Source organism: Daldinia decipiens (assembly GCF_022478715.1).
Source record: "Daldinia decipiens strain CBS 113046 unplaced genomic scaffold F4813scaffold_30, whole genome shotgun sequence".
Lineage (NCBI taxonomy): Eukaryota > Fungi > Ascomycota > Sordariomycetes > Xylariales > Hypoxylaceae > Daldinia > Daldinia decipiens.
The window spans coordinates 300,171-323,155 of NW_026054573.1; the positions used below are offsets into that span (position 1 = coordinate 300,171).

The 22,985-nt window shown below is 48.0% G+C and overlaps 9 protein-coding genes across 9 annotated transcripts; 3 read left to right on the forward strand and 6 right to left on the reverse strand.

Moving 5' to 3' along the window:
* Positions 1-225: 225 nt before the first annotated feature.
* Positions 226-1,230, reverse strand: F4813DRAFT_391793 (uncharacterized protein; the record flags this gene model as incomplete). Its single annotated transcript, XM_049247207.1, has 1 exon — positions 226-1,230. One exon carries the CDS (start codon positions 1,228-1,230, stop codon positions 226-228), a length of 1,005 nt encoding a protein of 334 aa, XP_049097337.1.
* A 6,553-nt stretch (positions 1,231-7,783) lies between these two features.
* On the forward strand, positions 7,784-8,717 carry F4813DRAFT_391795 (uncharacterized protein; the record flags this gene model as incomplete). Its single annotated transcript, XM_049247208.1, has 2 exons — positions 7,784-7,923; positions 7,988-8,717. The coding sequence occupies 2 exons, from the start codon at positions 7,784-7,786 to the stop codon at positions 8,715-8,717; spliced, it is 870 nt and encodes a 289-aa protein (XP_049097338.1).
* Positions 8,718-8,856: 139 nt separating this feature from the next.
* F4813DRAFT_180636 (uncharacterized protein) lies at positions 8,857-9,602 on the reverse strand. Its single transcript, XM_049239315.1, has one exon. It carries the CDS (start codon positions 9,515-9,517, stop codon positions 8,996-8,998), a length of 522 nt encoding a protein of 173 aa, XP_049097339.1. The 5' UTR covers positions 9,518-9,602; the 3' UTR covers positions 8,857-8,995.
* An 846-nt stretch (positions 9,603-10,448) lies between these two features.
* Positions 10,449-12,562, forward strand: F4813DRAFT_367718 (UV radiation resistance protein and autophagy-related subunit 14-domain-containing protein). The gene has a single exon (XM_049244203.1). It carries the CDS (start codon positions 10,563-10,565, stop codon positions 12,351-12,353), a length of 1,791 nt encoding a protein of 596 aa, XP_049097340.1. The 5' UTR covers positions 10,449-10,562; the 3' UTR covers positions 12,354-12,562.
* Positions 12,563-17,145, reverse strand: F4813DRAFT_367719 (uncharacterized protein). The gene has a single exon (XM_049244204.1). The coding sequence runs from the start codon at positions 16,943-16,945 to the stop codon at positions 12,950-12,952; it is 3,996 nt and encodes a 1,331-aa protein (XP_049097341.1). The 5' UTR covers positions 16,946-17,145; the 3' UTR covers positions 12,563-12,949.
* A 298-nt stretch (positions 17,146-17,443) lies between these two features.
* F4813DRAFT_367720 (aldolase) lies at positions 17,444-18,933 on the forward strand. The gene has a single exon (XM_049244205.1). It carries the CDS (start codon positions 17,937-17,939, stop codon positions 18,879-18,881), a length of 945 nt encoding a protein of 314 aa, XP_049097342.1. The 5' UTR covers positions 17,444-17,936; the 3' UTR covers positions 18,882-18,933.
* Positions 18,934-19,815, reverse strand: F4813DRAFT_367721 (NUDIX hydrolase domain-like protein). The gene is made up of 3 exons (XM_049244206.1): positions 19,621-19,815; positions 19,292-19,497; positions 18,934-19,187 (listed from the first exon to the last, which is right to left on the reverse strand). Exons 1-3 carry the CDS (start codon positions 19,727-19,729, stop codon positions 19,011-19,013), a joined length of 492 nt encoding a protein of 163 aa, XP_049097343.1. The 5' UTR covers positions 19,730-19,815; the 3' UTR covers positions 18,934-19,010.
* Positions 19,816-20,267: 452 nt separating this feature from the next.
* Positions 20,268-21,098, reverse strand: F4813DRAFT_391801 (uncharacterized protein; the record flags this gene model as incomplete). The annotated part of the gene is made up of 1 exon (XM_049247209.1): positions 20,268-21,098. One exon carries the CDS (start codon positions 21,096-21,098, stop codon positions 20,268-20,270), a length of 831 nt encoding a protein of 276 aa, XP_049097344.1.
* A 500-nt stretch (positions 21,099-21,598) lies between these two features.
* Positions 21,599-22,756, reverse strand: F4813DRAFT_391802 (uncharacterized protein; the record flags this gene model as incomplete). Its single annotated transcript, XM_049247210.1, has 2 exons — positions 21,599-22,263; positions 22,330-22,756. The coding sequence occupies 2 exons, from the start codon at positions 22,754-22,756 to the stop codon at positions 21,599-21,601; spliced, it is 1,092 nt and encodes a 363-aa protein (XP_049097345.1).
* Positions 22,757-22,985: the final 229 nt, after the last annotated feature.

Below are 22,985 nucleotides of genomic sequence, written 5' to 3' on the forward strand. Positions count from 1 at the left end.
TTCCAAAAATACATGACCAAATCCCAATGCTATGCCACAGTAAACTCTATGTATCACCGAGTACATGTGAAAACAAAGCAGTTCCATCAATCTAGTATAGGTCCGCAATAACCCTCCCCCCCTCCCCACATCGCGGACCATTATCCAAGGAAAACCCAGTAGATATCCGCAAGTAATTCCAAAAAAGTGCCCAGCCGCCAAGCTCTCCCTATTAGTATCGTCAGATTAGATCGTTTGCCGGCGTTTTCTTGGTTGGGGCACTGGTGTGGCGTTAAAGTTGTGCAGAGAATGGCTACGTGGCCATGGGAGGCGGACGGCTGGGCGGCTGGGAAGACGAGGGACGCTTGCTGCCATGTCCTCTGCTATCTCGTAGATGGGTCTGTCCCAGGGATAGTCGAACATATCAGGTTCACTTCTGACGCTGTCGTCGTCAGCCTCGCCTTTCGTGCTGGAGAGGTCGACTTCGTCGTCCGTATGATCCGAATAGACCCAATCACTATCAGGTATCAAAATATCAAATGTCCAAGTCGTGTCATCATCATCTGAAGGAGAATCCGTGGCATACAGGACCGGTACACCTTGATCGTCCGGAGGATCTGAGTCGTCTGTATAGTAGGAAGCCCCTGAAGAATTACCGGAAGAAGATGAAGAATCCGAAGAAGATGAATCCGGAGGAGGTGAATCCGGGGGAGGCGAAGCATGAGGAGGTGAAGCAGGAGGGGGTGAAGCATGCGGACGCGAGTTTACACATTCCTGCACAGCTTGGATAAGCTCCCGTATTAAACGAACGCGGTGGTTATAAAGAGCAAGTTCGCTCTCCGTCTGCGCCACTGGGCCGTCAACGGGGGTATTGGCGCGTGGGGCGGGTACAAGGGGTGGAAGCATGTTCCGGACATTTTCGAACAAATACAAAAGATGAGTAGGAGGATAATCAGTATTGGATGCCGCAGATGCCGAAGTTTCCTGGTAGAATCTATTCAGCTCGTTGGGTGTAGGCTCCTCGTCGAAAAGGTGCGTGATCATGTTGTTGATGTTGTGAGATTGCTGTCCCCGGAGATCAGATTGTGCAGATTGAGTATTCTGCTGTTGTTGCTGGCTTGGTGGCGATGGGTAGTTGAAGCTGGCCCCGCCGGGGAAGTTGTTGTTGTTATCATTGTTGTTATCATTACTGTTGTTGTTGTTGCTATTGTTGCTGCTATCAGGGGGCGTTCCTCCGTTGTTTTGAGACATCTTGATGGCAGAGTTGTAGAAGAAGAAAGTGTAGTAGGTATAGTATTACACAAAAATATGTGCAGATTTGTGTATGTGTGTGTATGTGTTTGTGTGATATTTACAGATTTTCCGTTGAGAAGATCTTTATAAGTGCTTTGTGGAATCTAATAGATAGAGAGGTAAGGTAGTGGATTGAAAAGCCGGGGGGTGGGCAAGAATTTATAGGTTGCCTCTGGGGGCTCATTTAGTCTCTTTAGTGAGAACAGACGGGTCGTCAATGGTAAGGTTTGGTATATTACGTATACTATACTGGCAGGCTTTGATAATAGTAGAAATATAAACGACTCTATCAGCTAATAGGAGGGACATGGTTCATTATTTTCACGAGCATATGGAAATAGCTTGACTGGATGAACCTAATATACACGCGCTCCCTCCGTGTTATGAGGGTATATTGGGGAAGTTTAGCATTGCTTGGACGTGGAATCTCTCGTTAGCTTGCTCAACTTGACTACCCAACATAATATGGAAGGAAATAGAATCAGACAAGGCGTCAGTGTGGAATAGAAGTTACTTAGGTGGATAATACTAGTCATAGTAGTGGGTAGAGATCAGTGCTACCAACCCTGTAAAGAGTTCGCCTGGGTTCAAGTCAATACGATAAATATATGAGTATGTGTCTGTGTACCTATGCAATAATGTTTATTCTCAACATATTGACTGAGTCATTGCCTACCAGAATACGGTGCGTCAAAAAACTAGAAAGTATGTTTCGAGTCTATTATACGAGTAGGTATCTCCAGCCACAAAAGTAATATTTCAAATCCTATAATGTGAAGAGGAGTAGGAAACTTCGGAATATGTAATGCTTGTTTAGCGTTTATTGGCGTGGAGTAATAGTAGGTTTACCTAAATTAAAAATATATTCAATTGCCTCTATGACCAGGTCGATAAAGGCTCATCCATGCCCTCATAGGCAAGCGTGCTGTATAGTCTCATGTATTTGATTTGAGAGTCTGAGTAATTATATCTACTCTCACAAGCCACTGATATTGGCTATTAGTTATTTCCTTCATGGAAATTGCCCCGGAAGTTTGCCCTCCGGACTTAGACAGGACGGTGGATACCACCAGCGTTTAATATCCTGGCGAAGGTGTACAATATATATCATGAATAATCTTCAAGCATCTACTATATTCGGGTATTAGTGGTCGTGTAAAATGTACGATGGGTAGGCGGGTTCAGCCGGTCTTAATAACAGCGTGGGTACTAAATATGTGACAATTATACCGTGCATAAGCAACTAGAATAAACTTAACGTTGTTGTAAGGGTAGAATGATGTTGATGGTAGAAAATATACTTTGACAAGTCTCTGACCTCGGGCTGTCATTTCTATAATCGGACCTCGCAACTAAGTTGGCTACGTATCTAAGCACTTAGCACCTACTTAGGTTGGTCAATGACGGTAGTTCGCTGGCTGTGTAAAATATATGGACAGCTGTTGCTCGCAAGGGGTAAGATGAAGAAAAGGGAAAGACTGAATCTAGTGATTGAAGCTATTTAGAAAGTGCCAAGCTAGTATAGCTCTAGTCTGCCAAGGCCCACCGCCTTGATATATGCACAGACCACATTTGGGACAGTGCAACAGCAGCCGAATAGGTACCTAGTGTTGCACACATACAAGGTAGGTACCTAAGGTAGTATGTAGCTGGGATCGAGCCACATAACCAGCGGCTTCTCTAACTCTATCTTTGATTCTTCCTCGAAGAAAGAACCCCCAGATGCTTAAACTCGCCATGGATGCGCTTCCTCTACTTACCTCATCGTATAGGTAGGGGAGATAGATTGTACCTCTAACATCGTGTTAAGAGAAGAATCCCTCCTTCCCTTCCTCGTATTGAATATTGAATTTATGCAGCTGCACTTAATATATACGGATGACATAGCTTCCTTTTCGGGAATTTGTCTCCCTGTAGTGCCTTCTATTTCCTTGGTGGATCTTTCTTCGCTTAAGGCTACCTTAGGTTATTGTGTCAGACTAAGAGCGTTGTCTACAGTTCCTTCTCAAACTTGTAAACGCAAAAAAAGGAGAAGGATAATTATCCAGTGTCACGAGGTAGGACCAATTAATAGGGAAATTACTATGTTGTTCCACGAGGAACTCTAATCTATGTACGTGGATCTATGTATAGTTATACATTCTAAACATGGTCTTTGTTCCATATGTCTTGTCTAGAACCCTGACAATTACTTTGTTGTTCGGCGAGGAACTCTAGCCTACCTAATCTACGAGAGTCTGTCTATACATACTGAACATGTTCTTTGTTCTCGATGTCTCATCTAGAATCCTGACAGTCAGGTTCCATTCGCCCCAAACAATCTACTCAGCCTCTGTGATTTTATGCTTTCTTCAACAAGCTTCTCACAAACAGGCGCAGGTATAACCACAATACCACCAACAACACCAACAATATTACCCAGCGAGTTCGATGAGCCGAGTCAGGTCGGGTATGTTAACTTCGGAGGCTTACCTGGCCGTATTCTTGACCTGACATGGGAGCCCTTAGAAAGCCACAGCTCTAGCCACATCAACTACAGAGAATACATCAATAATAGGTATTACACCAAAATATTACTCTCAAGGTACGTTGTTCTTAGACAAATATAAAAATATCTACGATCTACCCAAGCTAGGTCAAGCTATTAACTGACTCATCAAAGTTGCTGACAATAGTAGTAACAGCAACGGCAACAGAAGAAAAATCGTCATCATGTCCTCAATGATAACTTGTCCGACGGCTGGAGCAACCAGCGCCACCAATAGGACTGGCCGAGCTGGGGTGATGTGCTACCGCTCATCACCCTCATCGCGGTGATCGTGGCTTTGTGCTGCATGTGCTGGCACTATGGCTGGTCGACGGGCCGGGCCAGTGGTGAGCTGGCGGCAGGGGAAGCCCGGGGTGAGAATCGGGTCTTCCAGGACCTTTGTAGTGGAAAACTGGTGGTGCCTAAAAGGTGCAAGCAAGAATAGGTTTAATTTGGTGTGTTCATTTTGGTGCTGGTGTCTTTTGCATGCTTGTCATCAGTATATATTATCAAAGAGGCAGCCAAATTACTACATAGATAGAACTGTCACGAGGTGGAACTAAACAGTAGGGAAACAACTTCGTTATTCCGCAAGAAACTCTAATATATCTACGAGAGTCTGAGTCTATACCTACTGAACATGTCCTTTGTTCTAGATGTCTCATCTAGAATCTTGACAACCTCAACCCACTACGTCTTTACGTGCACATAGCTACTACCTATGTATGTACCTAATGTGCCGTGATCCCTCGCCCCTTACCTATAATGAATGTAGTTCAATGTCGAATGCTATAGCCATAGGTATACCAAAGCTACAAGCGCGCGTTCCACATCCACCAAAGACTTTCTTCTCCCACAATCGGATTGTCATTTCCCAGATATATTCAGAATTCGACTTTGCCTCAAATCTGCAAGTGTTCCCTGGTATAATCTAGGAACCTCAGAATGAAGAATTTGCTACGAGATTTAAGGTAAGTAATGGTAACTTTGATGAGGAATGCGAGACTTGAAATATGGTCTATGGGTTAAATATTCGAAACACCGCCATATTAAACAAGGGGGAAAAGGGAAAGTAGGCAAGGAATTGAAAAAGGAAAAAAGAAGGATTATATACAACCCAATTACTTACCATCTTGCGACAAAATACGTAGCCCAGAACCACCAGATAACACCATGGACCCATTCGGTAGATGGGTTGACAGGATTGCAGAACATATACACACAGCTGCCAAAAATACCTGCTAGTTGAGGTTCGGTAGGAAGGTCGGGTGCGTCTTGCTCTTCTGTCGCTATTTTAAGCCAATAATCAATGGACAGCAACACGGGTGACATGATGATAATAAAAATAAAATATAGAGGGACTAATCCATCACTTCTCTCGTGGGGGGTTAGAGCGACGCAGTCGAGGTCGCGCAGAAAGCAGAGCGTCGAGGCCACGACCATTTACTATGAGAAAGAACCCGCGGCGTGAGCTTGAGAGTTGTTCAGGGGCCAGTTCAGGAGCCATGATGAAATAATAATTTGCCACAACTGGTCGCCTGGAAGGGGTATGGTTCTTAGATGATGAGTAAGTGATCTTGCTGATTGCTGAGGGTGTAATTGGAGTTTGATGACTGGATAGGTACCCAGGGATCTTAGGAGTAGGAAGGTTACTATATAGATATTTGTTATTTGTAGAAGAGGGATTTGACTGATAGTGGGCAGGGGCAGACCTTAATACTTACCTGGTACCTATCTTTATATCATGAGCTGAGAGTAGCTTTGAACTTCCATCGGAACAGAAACACAACTAAGAAACATAAAAGGCTTAATGGAGAGCTACATTGCTATGACTCTCTAACCGGCCCAGTTTACAAGCACAAAAGCTATGAAGAAGAGAGGGTCGAGCGGATTCACCATTGGTCTAGGTGATAACACTTAATTTATTTCATCGTACCAAGGCTGGGGCCAGAGGTCTTGCACGTCTGAGCTTGGCAAAGCTACGTGCGAACGAAAGAGAGACTGCACGGTCTTATTTGAGCTGTAGTGGCTAACATGGCTACCTAATAAATACAGGAGTAAGCCACTTGAATTCAGTGGACGGGCCACTATCCGCCTTTCAGCTGACGTGTTGGCTGATACGGTATGAATAAGTCAAGAGAGATAAGATATCGTGTTAAAATCTAGAATCTTTAAGGATATAAAATGCTGATTTGGTCGGAGGCCTCATCCCTCATAAACTCAGTATATTCTATGTATTAGGTATTTGGAATAGCTACTGACGAGGCTTCGATGGAACATAGTTACTACATAGGTGAAAAGGGGTCCGAGCCTTGATTTAACTACACTATTTTAGTCGTAGTTATACATCATTCTGCATCTACATATATTACTCAACGAAATCAGCAGACCCAAGTGATCAATATAATTTCCCTGTAAATTCGATAGCTACCTACGTCAACTACCTAGTCAAAGTAGTATGTAACGACAACCAATTATAACAAAGTTCCTCAGCTGCAACCCGCAAGCAATGATAAGTAAGGCATGCGGAACACACGCTGAGCCCCCCCATAAGCGAGATTCGTCTATTTTTATCCTCGGAGAAGAAATGATTTTCGGAAAGCTGCCCGATGCCGATGGGCCATCAGGCAACGAAGCGTTGAATTTCATGCGCGCGTGAATGTGCGGTCAAGAGTAACAGTAGGTACCTACTTGAATATAATACCGGAGAAATAGGAATTGCACTTTTTGCTAGAGGCATATATGGATGTAGGACTTACCGACAACACATCAGGCAACTCACTCCGGGAACTAGGTTACAGCTTGGCTTTCTTTTCCATGTTACCCCGAGGCAAATTATTTGCAGGCATGCGGCAGAGATAATGTCGCACTGAAGCTATGCATCCCGGACCGTGGGCACGGGACAATGGGTAGGTAGGTAGGTAGGTAACCCAGTTGTCGGGACTTGAAGGGGAGGCCTACGAAGTATTCGTGCTTTATTTTATCCATTGCCCCCTTTACCTGTAGTAGGTAATTGTGCGGGAAACAAGGCATCTTGGCGTCAAAGTAATCCTGACGATCGTCTACAGAATATCCTCGAAACTAATACGACATATCGATATTTCAAATTCGACGTTGTAAAAAAAAAAAAAAATGAATAAAAACGATCCAGGCAAAAAAAGGCAACACGTCTCTGGCTATTCACCGTGTGCCACGACGAGCGTTGGTTACGCAACCTGGCCGTGAAACATGTTCATGCATGGCCGCGCTGCCAATTGCACATATCTTTGCATGGTATGGAGATGGAGAGACGCTGCAAGCCGTATCATTGCCTTTTGCCTAACGTCGCGATGGTGTCACCGCTCTTTGCGCCATCTGCAGCGAATACTGGGGGCCGTCGGCAGCCCTCGGAAGTATGTCGTGTAGGTATGTATGTGCTGAATCGTTGCTACGGCGCAATTACAGAATCCAGTCCATCGGGTCGCAGTACCGGCCACTTGGTACGCATCTCATGTCGCTAACGCGAGGCCTGCCATATCGTCAGGGGTATGATTGGGTTTTTGAACCCTGTCCTTGTATCAATATTTATGCAAAGTGACTGACCGGGATAATTCTACCGTGGCCAACTGGATGGGCCCCATCCAGCCGTGTCTTATGTGTCTGTTCATTTCTCTTCTTTTTTCTGTTGCACGCCGGGGCCGTTCCGCTTGCCGCCCAGCTACCCAGTCCGCTGGGTCCTCGTGGAGAGGCAACTGGACTAGGGAACGGCCCACCTATTCCCAAGAGATTGGGTCGCGGCTTAAGCTTTTGATCAGCATCTAATCCCATGAGGGTCTTCGAGCCGCATTCTAGGTTGAAGATTGTCCCTTTTACTTATATATTGTTAAATATGCTGGAAGTATTAAAAGGTGGCTCGCAGTCGCATTTAGTTATGATATTTCGACATAACTAGCCTCATTCCAACTACTCTTATATATCAGTTATATCAATGAACCGCTTATAAAAATGACGGTAGCTGAGTTCGATGATATTGAGTATGAGGGTGTTGGAGGACATAGTCACATCGACGTACGAAGTGAGCGATGCTTCCGTGACCATTCCCCCGGCGACACCGTCATTAGCTTGAGTGATGATGGACAAATGCTGTGAGACATGATATATATTCCCTATTTACAATGCCTGAAACCTTTCAGCTGACGTCTATGGTAGTTACACTTGTCCTATCCCTTCCTTTCAAGCCTTATCTCAGAGTCACCCGAGGCCAGACCTGAGTCCTCAGCAAACGCAATCTCATAGGCGCCATGATAGTGTTACTGAGACCGACAACCCGGATGGTTCAAGCATATTGAACTGTGATACCCTCATCGCTATGCAACAACATGCACAACCAAGCTCGGTACGCGAGCTATCACCCCTAACAAGATATCGGCACGACCCACAGGGGCATGAGAGGCTCGTCCTAGGAATGAAAGCCGAAGCCCTGGGATCACATCTTGAAATAGAGAGCCCTCCACCGTGTCCCAAGAAAGCGAACGGAGTATCGAAATGTACCAAAACTTCAATAATATCATCGTTACACCTAAGCCCGGCGCCACACCAAACCCCAAGCGCGAGCCTTATTCCGTCGATGGATCCCGAAACTTCGTCGGCTGCTGAGCAACTCTGTGGGCTGTTAAGCGTTATCGAGACTTCGGGGTGGGATGAAGAGGTATCCCCGGAAGAGCAAGCCGAGTATCTGCGGAGAACGTACGTATGCCCCCCTTCCCTTCCTTTATCCAGCTTAGCCAACGACGTAAGGAAATCAGCTAAGATGCCGGTGTCAAGTACGAAGCTGAAGCGACGGGTCCAGTCCGAGACGAACCCGAGAGAGATAAAACCGCCCAAGGTTCGCAAGCGGAGTCGGCAGACTAGCAAAGACAGGCAGTCATCGTCAACCTAAGGGATGGAGATCGTCGGTATCGTAGCCCGGAGAAACATGATTGTAGCCTTTGTTGATAGTTAATTGGAATATGACTTAAGACACTCAAGGGTGGAAACATTTTTGTTTAGTCATGAGCTGTCTCGGTGCTTTTCGTTGAACACTTGTGTAAGATGCCTATCAATAACTCTTGTCGTCGCAGTCGTCGCCGTCTTCACTACCATTTAGATAGCTAGTTCGCTTCATATAAGAATTCCCTTCAATTATCTTGAAATCTCAAGGTCGAGGTCGTAGCCATCTTAATCATCATCATGATTATCATCATCGACCAAAGCCCCCGGAATATGCAGAGGTGGATCCTCAACCAGTTTCCAGAATTCGCCGACATATTCATGTATGGGCTCGCCAAAATAAAATTCCCAATCTTCTGGGCTTGGGCCGAACTTGAAATCGATAAGGCGCCATTCAAGGTAAGGAATGAGGATGATATAATTCATTTCGACCAAAATCTCGCGTTCACGTCGGCCATAGGTTTCTAGATCAATGCCAGCCTGCTTCAGTGCCTCCAGCCACACCATTACAAATCTAGAAATAAGGTGTATTTCTGAGCTCAGAGCATAATTTAGATCTGCTGACAGAAGAAGGATGTTCCCGAGGGGTGTAAGGCCGGAGTTAAACCAGTAGTATATATCTCTGACGTGAATGTCAGGTATGCCCTTGATAATTTCGACTGCAAAAAGGAAATAATCAAGAAAACTCGGGTCTGAGTATGCTGTTTGCATCATGTTGCTGTGGCTTTTATATGCCAACTTGGTCAACATCAATGAAATAGCCCATAATCCATAAGAGACATCAAAGATGATTGTGATCCCTGAATAAGAAAGAACGGCTTTGGGATTGGTACTCCAATCCGGCTCAAGAATTAAGTCAAACCACCCTTACTGGGGCCACCCATTTCCCATACAAAATCAACAACTTCGCATGTCTATAATTAATTAAAAAAATAGATAAAAATATGTAACCTCTGATGTTTTACCTTTCGATCATTATAATAGCTTATGTACATTTTATCATATTTAAAATCTAATGTTTTGGTAGTAGAATAGTAAAGTATATTTTTAATATTATTTTTAAAAATTTAAAAATTTTAATTTTATATGGAAATTTCATCAAATTACCATAAAACCTTATAAACGCTTATAACTTCTCAAATAAATAAGTTATATAATTGGCCCTAAATTTAAAAGTTGTATTAAAACGTCCTTTATTTAACTATATAGATTTTAAATTTATACCATATTAATTGGTAAAGTTATAAGCAATAATATCCCTTAACAGCTTTACATATAAATTTGTATATGTAATTGTTAGTGTATACTCTTGTATTCATTTTACCACAGATATTAGCCCTGCTATTTTTTCAAAATTTTATACCTGGTGAAAATTCAAAACCATACTCAAAATCAAAGACTGTATAATTTTATCTATTTCCTTGAATTAAGTACAGATATGCGAAATCGTTGATTTTGTATGGGAAATGGGTGGCCCCCACTAGGGTGGCCCCAGTAAGGGTGGTTTGACTTAAGAGAAATGTGTACTGGTTAAAGTGTTTCTCGGATACATGGATAAATAACTATTAAGTGCATGAATATTCATTTATAGCATAACTCAATCCAAGAAGGTGGCATGCATTATTACAAGGATACCGAAGTACTTGGACGTAATTAAATCTCCATGATCCAGGGTTTTATTCATTAATTCATTAATTCGTCATTATCAAATCAAACCCTTAACCCTCAACCCTCAACCCTGACCCATGACCTTCCTCATGCGCCCGCTGCCCACGCAGCAAGCAGCACAACCACAATGCTGCCTCAGAGCCGGCGCCTACGCCATCTCCAAGGTATCTATCTCCGGAATCTGAGCTTTACCATACCCCACGGCAGGGCTACCGACGACCTCGAGGCCGACCTCCCTTCCACCAAGCTCCAGGCTCTTCACGATGAGCCCCCCCAGCTTCACCATTCCCATTCCTCCGAGAGCTTGCTGCTCCTGCGACCCAATTCCCGACGACGTAGCACGACCCTCGCTCATATCAGCCCTATCACCCGTCAGAAGCAGTTGGAATACACCGTCGAGAGTAGAGCTGCCGATGTGTTTTTCTCCCTGCACTGCCACGATGGCGAGGAACCTGTTTATATCAGCGAAGTAGGCGAGCGTGCGATGAACTTCAATTTCCGTTTTTTCGACTTGTCGCAAGCTGGACCGACAGTCACAAGGAGACACCAATTTATAATTAAGATATGGGCCAAGAAGCAGCAATCATGGGTTTTGCTACTGACCGAAAATGTTGACCTGCGTTCCCTGAATTACCTCGGGTCCCTACGAAACCACCACTTCCCCCCAAACTGCCTCGTCTTCCAACTCCTCGATGGCCTGTACTCCTTCGAGCTCTCGAGCCAGACTCCTGAGCCAAAGCAGGCTCCTACCCTACCCACATCATCCTACAATGCGCTCATGAAACTCTCAAATCTCGATAACTCCATCCAAGACGCCCTGGCTACACGCGAAGCCCTCACTGCGCAGATAAACTTGCTCCTCGACCGCTCGCCTCCAGACGCCGTTCCCCAGGCCCAAGACGCAGCCCAACTCGCCTCGAAATACGTGGCCTCGCAGACCCGCACTCTCCGTGCAGCCCAAGCCCGGAAAGCCGATCTCCAAGCCTCGATCGAAGCCCGTCGCGCCGCTATCCGCGAAGGCCGCGCCGCGCAGGCTAGAGCTGCCGAGGACGTCAAGCATGCCCAGGCCAAGCTTCCCGCCTCTCTTGCCCTCCTATCTTCTACGCGGGAAAGCATCCATGGCCAACGCCGGCGTATATGCGAAGACCTAGCCCGGGTTTTCCCCATTGTTCCCGTCCCCTCCGGCGCGCCCCTTTCTTTTAGCATATGTGGCGCCGCCCTGCCCAACACAGACTACGACCCGACCTCGTCCTCCTCGATAGAGGATTCGCTATCCGCGGCGCTAGGATACGTAGCGCACCTAGCGCACCTGCTGCAATTCTACCTGTCCGTCCCGTTACCGTACAAACTGTCTCCCTTCGGCTCCCGCAGCAGCATCCACGATGACATCTCGTTACTCCCGGATTCCCAACGAGAATTTCCGCTATTCCTGCGCGGCGGCTCAACCGCCCAGTACCGCTTCGACTACGCGTGGTTTCTACTCAACAAAGACGTCGAGGCCCTGTGCGTAGCCGCTGGTCTGAAAGTCGTGGATATACGGCACACCCTGCCTAATCTGAAGTATCTACTCTACGTATGCAGCGCGGGCCGCGACGAGGTGCCCGAGCGCAAACGCGGCGGGGTGCGGGGACTATGGGCGGGGCGGATGAAGACTAAGGGGGGAAGGCTGGCGGCAGATGACGGTGCAAGTGTTAGTACAGCCGGCAGTCGTCCCGGAAGCGCGGATAGCGAGGCGCTAGGGGGAGCGAAGCAGAGGGAGCAGTTGATGGGGCGGGTAGTTAGCAGAGAGGAAAGCAGTAGCGTGGATGGAAATGGGATACCCTCGGAAAGTAGTACTATTGGATTGCCGTTTGATGAGAGTGCGAAGCTTAGTTTGAGGACGAAGGGGATGAGGGAGAATATTAGGGCGCATGCTTAATAGTGAGAGTTTGAAGTGAGGTGAGGTGAGGTGTGAAGAGATGATATGAGGAGAGGAGAGGAGAGGAGAGAGGAGAAAAAGTTAGATACCCCCTTGAAAAGTTGAAAGAAGAAAAGAAAAGAAAATGAATAGGAGTACGAGTGAGGTAGAAGAGAGAATTTAGGCGTAGTAATGTATATGACCCTCAGGGGCGAAGCTTCGTATTGCAGCCTTACATTCCAATGGCTCACCTCGCTCTTGTATTATGTACAAAAGCATGTGAAGTAAAATTATCATTAATACAACTAGCCGTCTTATTCGGTTCATACATACACTGCCCTAGGTAGGTAGGCAGGTACCTAAACCTTTCCAGACACCCAAGCTAGCACTCCTCCATCCACTCTCTTGCTTCTCCCGGGGTATAAACGAACCACGGTCTCCCTCTCATGCTACCGCCAACCGCCGTCCCCCCCTAATGCAAATGCCATACCATATAAATACAACCATTCCGCTCCCACCAACTGGTATCTCTTCTCTCCATAGGTAGGTACATACATACATATATACACACTATACACTATACAAACACTCCTACCCAATCCTAACCCTAACCCCCATTACCGCCCCGCCTCCGGCGATCCCGCAAACTTAACACTCTTCCGTCGTTCGGGACCGCTCCCGCTCCCGCTCCCGACCAAACTAGCGCGTCCGGGACTCGAACTAAGGATCCCCGCGAATATCCCCCCCCCATTACTTCCGCCACTTGCGCTGCCTCCGCCTCCATTAGCCCCAACGACCTCAAGCGTAGACAGCGCCTCGCGCACGCTCTCTACCGCTCTGCTCTGCGGGACTTCGATGGCGTCGCCGCGAATAGCGTTGGATGGCGTATTTGAGGCGTTAGCGGCGCTGCCTTTTCGCTCCTTAGCGCCGCCGCGTTTAAGTCCGGTGCTAGAGCCGGCGCTGATGGAGTTCCGGGTTTGTTCGCGCACCACGCGGCCTAGTTCCTCGGTGCGCGCGGCGCTGCTTTCATTGCGCCAACGGCCGGGAAGGCAGGCGTGACCGCAGCCATCGAAGGGGCAGCAGCCGTCGCTGTTTGTTTCTGGGAAGGCATTGTCGAACGGGGTGGAAGAGGTGGGGGGGCAGGATATTTCTTTCGGAACAATTGGTGCGTGCCAATCCTGTAGGCAGTTTGCGTGACCGCCGTGAGAGCAGCCGGGGCAATACCACCACGTCGATAGTATAGGCTCATCGGACGGGTGAGATGGAATTGCTATTAAGCCTTCCGAAACCGTTACTGGTGGAAGCGCGTCGGCTGTTGCATCTCGATGTCCGCAGACTGCACAGGGCGCCATCACGGTACGACAACGTTCGCATTTCCATATACCAGGACCGGCTGTATTGGAACGGTCGATTTCACGCGGCTTATGGCATTGTGAGCACATAAATGCAGCTGAAACGCGATCTTGCGCCGGAGTAAAGACCGAGGTATAATTTTCGCCCCAGGTCGGAAGACCATTAGGCCATCCTTGAACGCAAAGATTGCGCAGGAGCGTGGCTTCGACAAATAGCTTCATGCTCATAAGACGTCTGTGATACTGTCGTAGAATGGCGGCGGCTTGGTGGCAATCGATGACGTCGTCAGGTACAAGAGGTTTCAAGAGGAGAATCATAGCGGATGCGTTAAGAGCGGAGTGTCTCGACTCGAAGGCTAGAGCACGCGATAGGACATCGTATGGGTTAATAGGCGGGATAACTACTTTCGAATTTACCTCGTCCACAATTGGATGTGGATAGGAGGGATCACCCGGCCATGGGAGAAAGTCGGTCTCGGTGACATGAGGTGACGGGTGGTCCTCGGGCTCGTCTATCATAGAACGTTCCCGAGCAAGCCTTGTTTCTAAGATTAATCTGGTTGCATATTTCGAGGAATTGCCATTGATTTCCGGGGGCGGGTCACTATCCATGGTGTCCGTAGTCGTCTGTGATATTTTAAAGTCATCCGTGAGGCCGGAATCTTGCCTCTCTATTGAATATCGTATTGGATATCTCACACTTTCAGGAGATCTCTCGATCCGTTTACCTCTGATTCTGCTTCCATATTCCCCATCTCTCTCTCCTAAGCTCCCGCTTATTTGTTCCGTTCTCTGAGAGATACGCGCACTGCTATTAGATGAACTTGTAAGAACCGATGTTTGTCTACTAGTATCCGACAACGAAAACATTTGCGTATAGCTCTCATCCGAATTGTGTCTAATGGGTCCTCGTCGTGTATTTGGCGATGATGGTTCTGCGCAGTCAAGACTTAGTGGCTCCCTCTTGTTCGGAACATCAATCGCCCTTGGAATCTGCTCGAGAGCGTCTATATCGTAGAAATCGTATCCTTCCGTGCTAGATATCTGGCTATCCTGGCTTAAGGTTGAAAGAGTAGTAGAATTAAGTCTCTTCCGCGGACCGGAACCCTCTGGAAGGACAGAAGGTGGTAGGTTGAAGCCGTCCATTTCTAAGACCGGGGTCAACAGCCTCCCCGCAACGTATTCGTGGTTGTCGCTGACATTTTCTTTAACAGGCCGGACCAAGGGCGTCGGCACATTCGATTCGCTATCTATCTCTTCGGCGAGTAACGACTTCACCAGGGGGTGACGACTCTCGAGAGATGACACGGACGGTGGCTTTCTCGGAGTGTCTTCCCCGTCGACTCTTATTCGTGGGGAAGTATCCGCCTTCAAGAACGCCAACTTAATATCCGAGGTGTCTTTATCGGCTTCTAGTAATGACCTTTCACGGCGCACTTGGCGCTGTTTTAAGTGGTATTGAGACCTGCGGGCCAGGAGTAGGCCGATGGCGTAAGATAATATTCGCCACGTCTGTGCGAGTCGAAATTGACTGATGCTCTCGGAAGCTCGCGCATACTTTTCGATGATTCCAGCAACCCTTTCGTTCAAGGGCCGATCCCCTTCGGCGTATGGAAGATCTTGTTTGAGAATCTCAAGGTATTGCCGAGATAGATAACTATACACGTGCATTTTGGGGGCCGCAGGTATTTGGCCAATTGCCATGATTTGGTGTGGCTTAAATGAGCCCGTTATCTTCATCGCTTGGTCTAATGGGATAACTTGGTCCTCCACACCAGAACCAGATGGAGGTGTTGTACTTAGAGTATTAGCTACCTTATTCTTCCCTCGGCGCTTTTCGGTCGCATTCCGTCTGGTGCCGAGAAAGCTGCCGATTACATCTTCTTCCGAGTCACTACGACTAATGCTGAGCACCTGCCCAGCAGGACTAGAGCTGTAAGACGATATAGGCAAGCCCTGATGCGAAATTACTGCCGGGCGTGGCCGAGGCAAATGTACTCTCTCCTCGAGGAACATAAGCGCCTCTCCTCTAGCAGAGAAAGCGACGTTCGAAAGCGGTTGGCGGTCTATTACCTTAGGAGCGAATGCAACGTCGCACTGAGCGAACCCATCGGGTCCTGCTGTCCAAAGCAGATCCTGATCGTGCCAAAGCAGAGCACTAGGCGAGTTCTCAAATATGTCTATTTCCTTATACGGCATTGTCGGGCGTGCCAGATCCCAAATATGCACAGAACTAATACCATTCTTCTTAACGTGTCCTCCTTCGTCGTACGATACCGCGACCTGGGCGGCTCGACGCCCTTGAGCAGTGGCGGACCAGAGACCCGGTCGCCACGCCACGTTCGTGACGGGAGCGGGGGCATTGATTGTCCACTTGGGCTTTTGCCTTTTCTCGGCATTCTTGGACAGGTCCCAGACGTGGCACTTGCTATCTAATCCCGCGCTTATCAGATGGTCTCCATCCGCATGCCACGAGATGGAGGACGCTCCCTTCTGAGTATCGTGGGCGTTGATCTTTAATAAAGGCGCAGAAGGTTTCCGAAAGTCCCATTTCAAGATGACGCCGGAATCTGTTGCGCAGGCGAAGATCATGCCATCTTTAGGCGACCACTTCACGTCGCTAATCCCATCAGCATTACATCTGAAAGCCTGGATTGTCCGAAATGTCGGGCCACTACGCGAAGGTATAGGTGCTTTTACATCGAAGCAGCGCACCATACCATCCTGGCCTCCGGATAACAGCCAGGTTCCCCAATGAGGGTTGAAATCGAGGGTGTTCACCTGTCGCGAATCTTCCCTAGTTTGGATGGGTTCAAGACCAGCACCCGAACCCAACCGACTAACATCGTACATAAATATCTTTCCGTTGGCGCAAGCAGTAAAGACGGTGAGATCGTTGCCATGGTTAGAGGCCAACTTGACGTCTTTTATTGAAAGCTGGTCCGAGGCCAAACTTGCATTGCTCTTGTTCGCATATTGCGCGGTAATAATGGAACGGATATCAATACCCTCCTTAACTTGAAGACCATCGAAACGGATTGTTTTGAGGATATGGCGACCACCCAACACGGCGATTTGACCATTGGCGGATCTATCGAGACAAGCTACGGGTACGGAGGAGGAATATACTGCGTCTTGGGAGGCATTAGGTCGGTAAGATTGGGGAACAGGCGAGCTAGTGACACCGAGGTTGCCATCACTAGGGGATTCGGGATTCTGGCGACCAAGTAATCTCCTCATTATCTTGTGTTGGTTATACATTAGGTAGGTATTATTACCGACGGCAGTACTTGGCCGCTAGAGATATGCAAGTCAGTAGCGTCATGATTCTCTTGGTGAGAAGTCAGTGGCGAATCTGATCAGCCCATAAGCAATTTAGGTATATCGGTATTTTGGATGGACTCTATTGCGACAAATTATCGATCGTGGTTTTGTGTTTCTAAGTTGAAGTTTTGACTGTGTAACCAGTACAAGCCGAAGTCATCGTTAAATTGACGTAAGCATCCAAGTGGATGTACTTGACTCGACTCGAGGGAATGCACGCAACGCAACGCAACGCGCTGTACCTTCTAGGCGCATTCGTTCGCGGTGCATCAATTGTGCATGCATAGGTACAATACGCAGGTGACCAATAGTAGTACATAGTGTTAGGTAAGTACCTAATTTATGCAAGGGTCTGCCGATTATTACCCGATTATTTCCCTACCCCATTCCGGTCCGTTTTACCGATTGTCAAATGTGAATCTCCCATCTGCAACCCAACAAACAAGAAATACCACCGCCGATATCTTCGCATTATAAAACCCAGCTAAAGGACTAGTCATCCGGATCTAAATATGTATACAGAGTTATTAAGACAACAGCCTAGATTACATCAATCTATTATCTCATGTCTGTTCAATTGTTGGTTAAGCTAAGTTTGCCAGGCTATACGAGACTCGTGAATATAACCTCAATTTACTTAAGCCGAGTATACCCTTCGAATATTTCTAATCCCGTATGGCATAGCGGATACCTGGCTAGGTAAGTAGTTCTCGGGGTCCAGCCTATACTTATGCCGACAGCGGAATGCCAAGGGTTGCAAGAGATCGGCTTAGATGCACCGAACGAGCGCAACAAATGGCCCCGCGCTCCTCGCCTGACCTAGTATATTATTTAGGCGCTACCAGAATCATTCAACTCACAAGTATACTAGAATTGGTGTAGAGGATAAATACCTACATGTAGGTTATATTATAACATTATATTTACCATGTCATTCCCCAAAGTTCCTCCTAGCGGCATCTGGGCGCCGGCCGTGACTTTCTTCGACCCCGAAACCGACAATCTAGACACGGAGTCTCAAGCAACATACTATTCATACCTTTCTAAGACTGGTCTCGCTGGTCTAGTCATCTTAGGAACCAATGCCGAGACTTTTCTTCTCACCCGTGAGGAACGAAAGACGCTGCTCCAGACGGCCCGTAAGGCATGCGGACCGGCTTACCCCATCATGGCGGGCTGCGGTGGACATTCTACACGCCAAGTGTTGGAATTCATCACCGACGCGGCAGAAGCCGGGGCTAACTACGTACTTGTCTTACCCCCGGCATACTTCGGCAAGGCGACCACCCCGGCCGTAATCGACAATTTCTACGCCGAAATCGCTACCAAGAGCCCTCTCCCCATAGTAGTGTACAACTTCCCGGGGGTCTGCAACGGCGTGGATTTAGACTCGGCTACTATCGCGAAGCTCGCGAACACCCACAGCAACATTGTCGGTGTGAAGCTAACCTGCGGCTCTGTAGCCAAGATCACACGTCTTGCTGCCGAATTATCGTCGGAGCGTTTTGCAACTTTCGGAGGACAGTCAGATTTCCTAATCGGAGGTCTCAGCGTCGGCTCCGCGGGATGCATCGCCGCGTTCGGCAATGTTTTTCCGAAAGCTATTGTGCAGATCTACAAGCTGTTCAAGGAAGGAAAGTATCAGGAGGCGCTAGCCTTACACCAGAAGGCAGCATTGGCAGAGCAGCCCTGTAAAGCTGGCATTGCTGCGACGAAATATGCCGCGGCGATTCATACGGCAAAGGCGGCGGGTATCGAGGGCGCGGTGGAGAAGTTGAAGCCGAGACGGCCTTACATAGAGCCTACTGATGCGGCTAAGAAGAATATCAAAGCTCAGATGGCGGAGTTGGCAGCGATAGAGAGTACACTATAGTATCAACCAGGGTAGCGCGCCTTGTTCTCTACGTAAAGATAGAAGATATAAGTGCCCGAGGTATCAATGCGAGAAATGATAGAAATATTAAGACTACCAGCTATGTAGGATAATCCCAGCCCAGGATCATTACTTCTCGGTAGAAGAACCGAAGTTCGGATAATCGTTTACCAAGGCTAAAATAGGCATGAAACACTTGTTCTGCGCCCATTCCGGAGTAACCTCATCATCATGATGCTCAGACCACTGGAGTACCTGGTCCCAACTAATCCAGTCCCAATTCTCGCACTTCTCTGGTTCCAGGAGCTACCACGATACTGTCAGCTTCTAGCATTGAACCAGATTAAGTACAGGAGTAATAAGTCGATAACAAACAGAAGATAAAGCAGGACTGCAATTCAGTTACTCACCTCCGGTTGGTCATCCTCGTTCTCCCTCCGACACTCCACAAACACCGTGACATAGTGCTTAGTCTCCGGGTCGAACACCGAGTTCGTCGTAGCCGCGACACGCAGGGCTTTAACCCGAAGCCCTGTCTCTTCCAGGGTCTCGCGCTCCGCGCACGCCAGCAGCGACTCCCCCATTTCCAAGTGCCCGCCGGGGAACTGCCAGGTACCTATTTTGTATTATGAGTTACTTGCATTCTTAACCCTGTGTTATTTCGCGTAGTTATGTGCTGAGGTAGGTGCGTGTAAGCAAGGCCGGGGGACGGTCGTGGGACGGCCGTATATGTACGTACCTGCGCCGTGGCTGCCCTTCCGCTTCCCCATAATAAATCGGCCCTGCGAATCGCGGATCAGGGCCGCTATGCCGACGCGAGGGTGGTAAGGGGGTGATGTCGTAGCCATGGTGAGTACCTAGGGTATGTTATACTTATTGAAGTGGATTTTTACTTTGCTCTTGCGTGATTTTCGGGGTCCTTGGTTTCGGATTGGATATTGTGTTTCCTATGAAAGCGGACCCGGTGATGGGTGATGCAGGCTGTTGGTGACGGTTATCGGCGGACAGTGTGTATGAACAGTGTGTATAATTTGGCTTACGGTATGTCCCCCTTTTATAGAATAGGGGCTACCAAAGGCTTAGTCGCTAGGTTAGAGGGTTGTTTAGAGTGCTTGTTTACGATGATATAAGCCATTCAGCTACACGATGTAGCTTACAGTACCTAGATTATATATAAATTATTTATAACAATTATGAAAACTTCACTCAATAAGTTCATAGTTACCTAGGTATTATATGATATGAGAGTAAAAGCTGATTTATTTGGGTGAAAGTCCAGTACCAACTAGTTATTGCGAATATGACCTAGCAAATCATACCGTAGCTATATTCCCTAGATCCCTTCCTCCCACAACCACAACCACAACCCCAACCCCAAAGATATCATCAAGTATGAACCAGCGCCCAATTCACAAACTTCCCACGCGTAGTGCCGCTCGCACCGCACTCAAACGCACCCGCACCACCAACCCTAGCATCATCAGCAGCAGCAGTCCCATTCACCACCCTCGGGACACCCGCAGTACTATTCCCACAGTCATCAACATCCGCACGCATAGTCCCATTGCCGTTGCCGTTGCCGTTGCCACCCCTGGAAAACCGCCGGATCGACTCCTGCACAGCAAATACCACGTCCCCAATCCCGATAAACGTGCTCGCCACCACTGCCGTGTCCACCGTCACGCTGAACGCGCACTTCCCGGACGCCGCGATCAAGTTGGTCGTCGTCGTCGTCGTCGTCGTCGTGTTGCCGTGCGCCGCGGTGTTGTTGTTGTTGTTGTTGTTGTTGGGCGCGAGCCCGAACGTCACACACGTCTGGTTGTCGTTGTCGCGCAGGATCTGGTCGATCAGCGCGGCGCAGTGGGCGGTAGGCGGGGACGCGGAGGACGTGGTGTCGACGAAGGTGGTGCCGTTCTGCTTGCAGTGAGATTTGAGGCTGGCGTCGCGCGTGGGAAAGTGGGCGCCTGGCAGGGTGTAGTTGTGGACTGCTCGTTTGTCGCTGGCCAGGGCGTTGCTGTATCCCCCGGCGCGCGCCTTGCGGGTTGCGGCTTGGATCTTTTCGGCGATGGCGATGGCGCGGGGGAGAGCGAGAGGGTCGATGGGGTTGCTGGAGAGCGGGTCTCGGGGGTACATGGTTGTTGAGTTTGGCGGCATGACGGGTGTTGCGCTGGCTATTTGCCAGAGGCAGAGGGATAAGATGGCAGTGATGGACTTCATGATTGGAATTGTAAGGAGTTTTTGTTGCAAGAATTGGTTTGGTTGTCGGGATGGGTTGAAGATTAGGGGTGTCTCTTCAGGGTAGTTTATATAAGTCTTGATCGTGGTCCGGAACGTACAATACATTGTTCGGACTAGCTCTGTTGACACTTGTGCAGTGACGCAAGCTGTAACAATGACTCCCCTTTGTATGTCATATAATGAGCATTCACTACTTCTTGTGCGTCCTTTTGGTGACCGTGATTGGCAGATAAGTGAGTTGCGGTCAATGCCTTGTCAGGGCCTATATCATTACTTAGGACATTAGACGATACTTTCTAGATCGTTCCTTGACTTGATGATAATAATTACAACTAGATATTTTAGGGGCGACGAAATTCACTCAACCTAGAGATATCAATGAGTGAATATATAATCAGTATTTAGATAATTATTCCGAGTCTGAAACATAGGGTCATGGCCATACCGTATCAACATGCCCAGGCTCCTTGACTCTGGGTTCATAATTTCGTCTCTCTCACTTCTTTTTCCGCCTGTCGTTCTTCTTCCAGCACCTCCTCTCTACTCCTTATCTCGACCTCCTTAGCTACCCCCTTCGCAAATCTAGTCAACACAACCCTCTCCCAGTCACCTCCCCTATAACTGTCCCTAAGCTCCGGGCCAGGCTTATCGAGTCCTAGTATTGACTTTCTATCACTTTTCCGTAGACCCAATGTTGTAGGGCTGATCACTTTATCCGCCCAAGAAATCTGAGCTGTGGGGTGTTTCGCAGCTTTAGGGTTTCTCGTGGTCGGCACCGTCGTGAGGAAGCTTCTCAACTTTTCTCTTTGAGCGTGGTAATGCTCCACTAAGTCAGATGCACTTGGCGAACCAGAAGGTGGTCCGACTAAGAACTGGGAGATGATATGTAGTAGAAAGCATTGAGGCGGAAAGAGTACGATCTCGCCCGTTTGTTGCTTCTTTAGCCATGTGCTAGCATCATCGAAACGTGCCGCAGTGATCTCAACACCTCCGTCAGGTGTGGGTATTATAGCCTCAGACCGTGCCGCGGATACAGCGGGGTCGTCGCTGGTTGAGAGTGGAAGCATGTAAAGATACATCTGCGTAGTGAATCGCCGAGGTTGTCCACGGGGAGTTATCCATCTAGTAAAAGGCAAAAGATTATCTGACGATAAGTTTAGTATTACGAATTAATCTAGAGCGTGAATGCATGGTGCATGTTATCACCTACTAGTATCTGCAAGCCCGCCCGCACTCTCAACCCACTCAACGAAGCGGACTTTGTTCTCGTAAATCTCTTTACGCGCACTGTCGCGCTGAGCAACCGGGACGTCTAAGGGCTTCCCATCTTTACCCTCTTCACGGGCGAGTAAGATTCCACTCTCCTCAAAGGTCTCACGGATCGCGCCTAGCCGGTATGTGAGCGAATCCTCATGTCGCTTGGGATCACTTGGGCCTGGTACAGTTCCGTCATGGAACTCGGAGATATTCCCACCCGGGAATACATGAGCCGAAGGGAATGCCGAGGATGACTTCACTCTGTGTAGTAACAGGACCTGATTTTCCGGAGATAGAAGAATGACGCTTGCGCTCGGCCGCGCTTCTGCTAATGTCTTCTCTTTTGGCGGCGTTGATGATGAGTTGTTCCTCTTCGGCATTATGGAAACATTTACATATAGCGTTTGCCCCTTATTCAATTCTCTATAATTGCACCGAGCTCCCCCAAGTTTCCCCGCTGTTCGTTTTAATATGCCACCTATAATTTGGATTGAATAATATGAGATGAGTCGGCGGGTCCCGACTTCTGGGTAGAAAAGTGTAGGTAAAACAAAGTACGTTTCGCGTGTTGGATTTATCTTCTTTAATGATCGGAACGAATATGATGAT